We start from the raw sequence: 8,248 nt of genomic DNA, 5'->3' as shown, positions 1-8,248 counted from the left end.
AGTCTGATGACGCAATGTGTTGTGTGAGCATGTTTGTGTCTCTTGCCTCTTACACACACAAATGGGAATATGTAATATTTACATGAACACTCGCGCCCAGGAAACGCAAAAAAAAAAAAAAAAACCATTCACACGCTTTTTTCACACTACACACGCCCACACACTCACTGCATACTCACTACACACTCTCACCAAGTTGCTTTATATGGTCGGGTAATGGGGCCAGAGCCGTCTTTCCATCTCCTGGTCGTTTACCGTGATGTCTTGCATTCCTCCTGGTTATCGTCGTGTTATCCTTTTAAGCTGCTTATTGGGATAAATTCAGTAATCAGCTTGAAAAATGGAATATGATCAGAAACTGAATGAAAGTTATTTCAATAAATAACCAGGCGACACACACACCACACACACACACACACACACACACACACACACACACACACACACACACACACACACACACACACACACACACACACATACACACACACACACACACACACACAAGCAGGCTGCTCTCAGGAGTCATAGTCCAAAGGTCCCGGGTTCGATTCCTAACCGAGATAGAAACAAATGAGATTTTATTTTACCTGATGATTTTTACCTGATTTTTCTTTTATTTTCTCCCAAGAGCAAATAGGTACCTGGGAGTTAGTCAGCTGTTGCGGGGTATCCCCTGGGGATATGTATTTACTATATGTATTTGCGGTTTGTGCCTGGAGGATCGAGCTTAACAGCTCGATGTGATATATTGCTAGAGCGATATATGGAAGAGGTAGATGTGACGGGGTGTGGGAGGGTAAGAGCAGAGAGAGAGAGAGAGAGAGAGAGAGAGAGAGAGAGAGAGAGAGAGAGAGAGAGAGAGAGAGAGAGAGAGAGAGAGAGAGAGAGAGAGAGAGAGAGAGAGAGCGAGAGAGAGAGACAGAGAGAGACAGAGACAGAGAGAGAAGACCATCATGTCCTCTCACCTGAGCACACTCCCAGTACCTGCTCTCACCAGCGCCCCCGAAGGATACAACACAGTTGGGACTCAGACAAATTTCACCAGTCAGCCTTAAAACCAGCGAAGTAATGGAGGCGGGAAACTACAATGACAGCCGATACAGTATCTGTGAGGGGAAGGGGAGACAAGAGGGAAGGCAGAGGTGTCAGGGAAAAGAAAAAAAAACAGAAAAATACTAATAGACGAAGAGCATTGAAGATTCAGTAGAGAAAGGAAATATATTGTGAGAGTGGTTACAAGAACAGGGAAAAGGTGTAAGTGAGGAGAAGAGGGAGAGAGGGGTAGGGAGAGGTAGAGGGTTATACCTCACCTTGCGGTTACCTTTCGTTTGGTTCCGAGGATCAACGTCCCCGCGGCCCGGTCTCTGTCCAGTCCTTGGGGAAGAACACACGGGGAAATATAACAAAAGAGCCTTCAATGGGGTGTCGAAGTTGACTGCTGACAACACGACGGACTTTCCTCTGGACTTGCCTCTGGACTTGCCTCTGGACTTGCCCTGGACAGATAAGACCGGGTGAGGGAGACAAAATTCTCTCTCTCTCTCTCTCTCTCTCTCTCTCTCTCTCTCTCTCTCTCTCTCTCTCTCTCTCTCTCTCTCTCTCTCTCTCTCTCGTCAACCTCTTAGGAAGTAATACAAGTCATATGGAAGCAATTACTATTACCAATACTATGACTTCTGCAAGTAGTCATAGTTAGTTGGATTCCTGCGCTCATTTGGATACGTTCTATCGTGTTATAGAAACTGATTTCGAGGGACGTGAGTGAGAGAGAGCCTTTTACGTAGTACTACAGTACAATAGTGTAGCAGTGTAGTACTACAGTGTAGCAGTACAGTAAATTACAGTATACTGTAGTACAGATCAAAGTCACGGAGATAGTTATGACACACAAGGAAGACCATATGCTCAGCTTTTAGTACGCAGGTTAAAAGTTCTGTAAAAAGTGTATATTTGGCTATTTGACATGTGTATTTTTATTTATATATGTATTTTTTCGAATACATTCGAAAATTTATCCGACTCACGAATGCGACCCATCGTTTCTGGCACTTTTCCATATTGTATCTATAACCCTCCCATCATTATACCGTAACCCTCCCATCATTATACCGTAACCCTTCCATCATTGTATTTGTCACCCCCTCCCATCATTGTACCGTAACCCTCCCATCACTATATCTGTCACCCGCTCTCTGTCACCGCCCCTTTTCCCTGACACTCTTCAAATCCCGCTTGTATCTCCTCATCTCGTCCTCACGTTGGGTCCATTCATGCCCGTGCCATGTGGCCTATTCTTCATCAATCAATCCTCTCGTTCTTATCCCCCTATATTCTTCCCTTCCTCCCCTCCCTACCAGCCCTTCTCTCCCTTCCCTACACCCTTTCCTTCCCTTCCCTTTCCTTACCAGTGGTGTGACGGGCCGCCTCAAAGATGCTGCTAATCTTGTTACCATATTCTCCCAGACGTTCCCTTCCTGAGGGGGGGATGGGGGGGGGGGATGAAGGGGCTCGGAAGGGAGGAGGAAGGGGGCAAGAAAGAGAATTAGAAAGTAGGCAATGGACCAAGACGATAGAAGCGGCTGAAAGTGAAATGGTAAAAAAAATAATAAAAGGAAAACCTAAGAGAAAGAGGATAGGAATGGAGGAAAATGGAGGATAGAAGGAAAAAGGTGGATTAAGGAGTAAAAAGGCAGAAAAGGGAGACAAATGAAAGAGGAGAAAGGAGAAGGGAAGGGAGGAAGGGAAGAGGTAACAGATTTACAAAGGTCAGGGAGATAAGGGAAGAAAACTACAGTCGAGTGAGGGAGACTGAAGGAGACTGAAGGAGGACTGGGAGACTGAAGGGGACAGGGAGACTGAAGGAGGACTGGGAGACTGAAGGGGACTGGGAGACTGAAGGGGACTGGGAGACTGAAGGGGACTGGGAGACTGAGGGGGACTGGGAGACTGAGGGGGACTGGGAGACTGAAGGGGACTGGGAGACTGAAGAGGACTGGGAGACTGAAGGAGGACTGGGAGACTGAAGGGGACTGGGAGACTGAAGGAGGACTGGGAGACTGAAGGGGACTGGGAGACTGAAGGGGACTGGGAGACTGAGGGGGACTGGGAGACTGAAGGGGACTGGGAGACTGAAGGGGACTAGGAGACTGAAGAGGACTGGGAGACTGAAGGGGACTGGGAGACTGAGGGGGACTGGGAGACTGAAGAGTACTGGGAGACTGAAGGGAACTGGGAGACTGAAGGGGACTGGGAGACTGAAGGGGACTGGGAGACTGAGGGGGACTGGGAGACTGAGGGGGACTGGGAGACTGAAGGGGACTGGGAGACTGAGGGGGACTGGGAGACTGAGGGGGACTGGGAGACTGAAGGGGACTAGGAGACTGAAGGGGACTGGGAGACTGAGGGGGACTGGGAGACTGAGGGGGACTGGGAGACTGAAGGGGACTGGGAGACTGAGGGGGACTGGGAGACTGAAGGGGACTGGGAGACTTAAGAGGACTGGGAGACTGAAGGGGACTGGGAGACTGAAGAGGACTGGGAGACTGAAGAGGACTGGGAGACTGAAGGGGACTGGGAGACTGAAGGGGACTGGGAGACTGAAGAGTACTGGGAGACTGAAGGGAACTGGGAGACTGAAGAGGACTGGGAGACTGAAGGGGACTGGGAGACTGAAGGGGACTGGGAGACTGAAGGGGACTGGGAGACTGAGGGGGACTGGGAGACTGAAGAGTACTGGGAGACTGAAGGGAACTGGGAGACTGAAGGGGACTGGGAGACTGAAGGGGACTGGGAGACTGAGGGGGACTGGGAGACTGAAGAGGACTGGGAGACTGAAGGAGGACTGGGTGACTGAAGAGGACTGGGAGACTGAAGAGGACTGGGAGACTGAAGGAGGACTGGGAGACTGAAGGGGACTGGGAGACTGAAGGGGACTGGGAGACTGAAGGGGACTGGGAGACTGAAGGGGACTGGGAGACTGAAGGGGACTGGGAGACTGAAGGGGACTGGTGGAACTGGAGGACTAAGGGGAAGGGGAGTGGAGAAAGAGGCCAAAACAGTAACAGAATATAGGAACAAATGGCAAGCGAAGGAAAAAAAGAGAGGAATGGGAACCAAACGAAGATAAACAAGAAGAGAGGGCCAAGTTGATCACAAGAAGGGAACAAGGGAAGGGAAAAGAAGAGAAGAGGGGCGTGGCCACCCAGGGGAGAGAACAGCAAGGGTGGAAAACCAAGCGGAAGGGAGAAAATAGATGCTACGATGAAGGAGGAGAGTGAGAAGGAGGAGAGAGAGAGAAAGAGAGAGAGAGAGAGAGAGAGAGAGAGAGAGAGAGAGAGAGAGAGAGAGAGAGAGAGAGAGAGAGAGAGAGAGAGAGAGAGAGAGAGAGAGAGAGAGAGGGAGAGGGAGAGGGAGAGGGAGAGGGAGGGATCTAGAGAGGGAGGGTAGGGAAGAAAGAGATGGGATCTAAAATATATATGGGAGAGATGGAGAGAAAGAGACAGAGGAACTAAGACACATAAGAAACAAGGTAAAAAACAGGTATTGGGGAAAGGGGAAAAAAATAGACGTTATGGAGAAAGAGGGCAAAGAAGAAATGTGGATAATATAGGGAAGAAAAATGACAGCAAGCAAAGAAATGTGAGTACAGGGAGGGGGGGGGGGGGCAGTGGTTAACATTTTGGAGTACAGTTTTCAGAAGCGAGACAGTCGCTTCTACCGTCCAGCCCAAGTGGTTGGGAGAAAGGATGGAAAAGAGCGAGAATGAAAGGAGAGAGAGAGGAGAAGGGAGTGCAGGATATTCACCCTCTTTATTATGATTTACTTTCCTGTAGTTTGTTGGCATATTCCATGGCCTTGCAATTCTCTGTTAACTTCTATCTGCGGCCTTAAAGACCGCTAATTAAATCTGCGTCCCATAGCTTATATTTCTATATCCGCTTAATACTCTCTATAGCATCCTATTTTCCTCATCTTTTAAGTCCACCATTAATCCTTCGTCACAATTTTGCATATATACGTTACTCATAACTCATTATTATTCAGTTAATTTTGAATGTTGTGGGCCTAAAGCTTTAAATAAGAAAATCTACTTAAATTTTTAATGTTCAAAATTTAATCTAATTTTAAGGATTATTGTAATGGTTTATGTAATCAAGATGCAAGCATCCCCGAAGCATCATCTGAGGCGCTCACGAAATTTTCGTCTTCATATCATTAACCTTTACAAATATTCTTTTACCTGAAATTTTTGTTATGAACTTACAACTCCACAAAACTTGGGAATAGTGAGAAAGGTCAGAGTGAGTGAGCGTGAATCCACGTAGAATTCACATTTAATCAGATTACTGACTGGATTTTGCAGGATCTTGTAGGGAGTAGGACGGGACTCATCAGGAGTTGCATGAGATATCAACATTTCATCATCATCATCATCATCACAGCTTATTGATCGAGTTTACGTGATCTTCTTGATATCTGCGGCTGCTGTAGTCCCACCTTTTTATTGCTATCATTGTCCAGCTAGTTGTCCTTTAATTGCCACAACCTCAAAAATACAGCGTGCTAACCTAAGCAAAAACATACGAGCACCAAACCACCTACCTAACTACCCCCTACCTAACCTAACATACCGGTGCATATAGAGAACGTGGATATATATATGTGAGCCGCTACCTTCCCCAGTACTTTCGTAATTTACACGTAGAAGACCAAAACGTACACAATGAGACGTACTAATTGAGAGTGCGGGTTGCACTTCACAGTAAGATCAACCCCCACAACAGATACCTTTGTCCTTGACCGCACGCTAAAACTTCCATTGTCGGGAAATCGTTCACACTAGATTCTCTCATTGTAGACCAGACCACACACTAGAAGTTGAAGGGACGACGACGTTTCGGTCCGTCCTGGACCATTCTCAAGTCGATTTCTCACATTGGAAATAGATTAATGATAATTATACAATGACCAGCACACAGGGAGCACCATAGCTTAACGATCGAGTGGTTAGTGCTGCCGCGACGCACACCCACGCGTAGCTACGACATGCCATCGTCTCGTCTAGACAGTCCTCTGTTTAATTGTGCGCAACAATTATGCACTTACAGTAAATGAGAAAGACTGTTGGCGTTTGTTATTTTTACCTTTGCTTTATTTAAGGTTTGCCTTTGCTTTATTTACCCCCCCCCGAAAAAAACAAAATGTTAACACAACCTTAAGCTAGACTAGCATGAACAAAATAAGAATATTTATCTTTGTCTTATTTTGAATATATATTTTAAAGAATATTTACCTTTTTTTTACTTTTTTTTACTTTTTTTACTTTTTTTTTTCTTATTTTTTGAATATTTATTTTATAAGAATATTTACTTTTTTGTCATCCACCAAGACACATCTCTCGTGTGTGTGAGTCACGAGGGCAGATGTAGTCAATCACTGGACCTTTACAAAGGTCTAGACACTGACCTTGGTAGGCATGTTGTCTACCAAGATCAGTGCCCAGTACAGCATCCAGGACAGTCTCTTGAGCGTGCCCGGCTCACTATAGAGCCAGACTGTGTTGCATGCAGAATCCTTGACTCCGAGAATGCACAAAATTTTTTCCGTTGCATCTCTTGCAATACTCTCGAAGAGTTCTGTCTTGACTCTTGAGAGTTCTGGCGTTGATCACATGATTACGTTCGTGGCGTTCAAACGCAGATGAGGTCCTCCCGAGGTTTAATAATCTCTTGTAAGCGGGTAAATAGTAGACCCGAAAAAATATTCCACTTCCTTTGATTATACTTTAATATATAATACTATGCTGAAGCAGACGACGTGTCACAGGGATCAAGTCACAATCGACTTGAGAATGGTCCAGGATGGACCGAAAAGTCGTCGTCCCTTCACTTCCTAGTGTGTGGTCTGGTCAACGTTATGCTCAAACCTCATCCGTTACGTACAGCTGAAAGATATACAAATAAAGATATACAAAAGACATTTCAAGAATATGAAACTCAATATACTTCACCTCCCTGGCCAAAATAAAAGCATAAACTGTTGCAATCTTAAGGAAGCTGCAACAATCGCCACCGTCAACAAAATATCTCCTTAAGAATGAACATTGAGTCCCCCAATGATATTGAGTCCCTCATTGAGTCCCTCATTGAGTCCCCCCCAATGATATTGAGTCCCTCATTGAGTCCCCCCCAATGATATTGAGTCCCTCATTGAGTCCCCCAAATGATATTGAGTCCCTCATTGAGTCTTCATTGAGTTCCTCAGTTGAGTCCTTCAACGTGCAAGGATTTTGTTCAACAAATGTAACTATGCATTTACCTGTCCCCCCCCCCACCACTGGAGCATATCCAGGTATGCTCCGGGTATGTTGCAAGATGACGAAGATAAACAACCACACATTGCCATACTCAGTATAGTTACTTAACTTACTAAGTTATTTAATGCACAAGTTACTTAATGAATACATTGGGATCGTGAAAGCAATCCGTAGCATCATAGTAAAGGAATATGAATCTAATAACGAGGAAAAAAAAGACCCACATCGGAATGAATACTGAGGATCACAGTGGAAACTATAAGTGTACACACACACACACACACACACACACACACACACACACACACACACACACACACACACACACACACACACACACACACAGAGTCACCAACAGTACAGAAGGCAGACGCCAGTCAACGCTGGAGCAAGCTTACAACTCCTCCCCGCCAGCCTTGACAAACACCTAACGACATACCAAATACCCTCACCAAGAAAACAATCCCATAAACCACAAGGGGGGGGGGGGAAAGCATACCTACAACCATAGCAAAACGTCTCACCCGACATTCTTAAAACTTTCATCTGTATTTAAATTTATTCTGTCGTTGCGAGAGTCGACGAGGAACGCTGAGGAGTTCTTATAGTGCCGATGCTGACGAGGAAGGAGATGGAGGACGACTTGGTTGCTCATGTCAAGACCCCGACACTCGTTTGCAATGATGCAACGGGATTTTCAACACCCCAGGACGCTTGTTAGAGGGGAACAACTTGTTATAGGTATCTAGGCTGCCAGACGGACTCGAGTCTGACCTACAGTCCGAGTGAAGCTTTGAAACACTGAGGACGTCTTTTCGATAGCAAAAATAATTACCGAAGGTGTGACCTTGCTTGAGGAGCACTTCACACCACGTGTTACTTGTACCCGTCCGCTACGTGTTACGTACGTGTTCCGTAACAGTTTTAGTT

At 46.0% G+C, this 8,248-nt stretch overlaps 1 protein-coding gene across 1 annotated transcript; it reads left to right on the top strand.

Annotated features, from left to right (window-relative positions):
* Positions 1 to 697: 697 nt before the first annotated feature.
* Positions 698 to 3,856, top strand: LOC138350149 (sodium/potassium/calcium exchanger 1-like). The gene is made up of 2 exons (XM_069300469.1): positions 698 to 799; positions 3,500 to 3,856. Exons 1-2 carry the CDS (start codon positions 698 to 700, stop codon positions 3,854 to 3,856), a joined length of 459 nt encoding a protein of 152 aa, XP_069156570.1.
* Positions 3,857 to 8,248: the final 4,392 nt, after the last annotated feature.

Source organism: Procambarus clarkii, chromosome 44 (genome assembly GCF_040958095.1).
Source record: "Procambarus clarkii isolate CNS0578487 chromosome 44, FALCON_Pclarkii_2.0, whole genome shotgun sequence".
NCBI classification, from domain to species: domain Eukaryota; kingdom Metazoa; phylum Arthropoda; class Malacostraca; order Decapoda; family Cambaridae; genus Procambarus; species Procambarus clarkii.
This window is presented reverse-complemented; position numbering and strand designations above follow the sequence as displayed.

Coding starts and splice junctions, on each gene's coding strand:
- LOC138350149 (XM_069300469.1), top strand. CDS start 698: ATGTATTTGCGGTTTGTGCCTGGAGGATCGAGCTTAACAGCTCGATGT. Junction 800..3,499: donor ATGTGACGGGGTGTGGGAGG/GTAAGAGCAGAG, acceptor GAGACTTAAGAG/GACTGGGAGACTGAAGGGGA.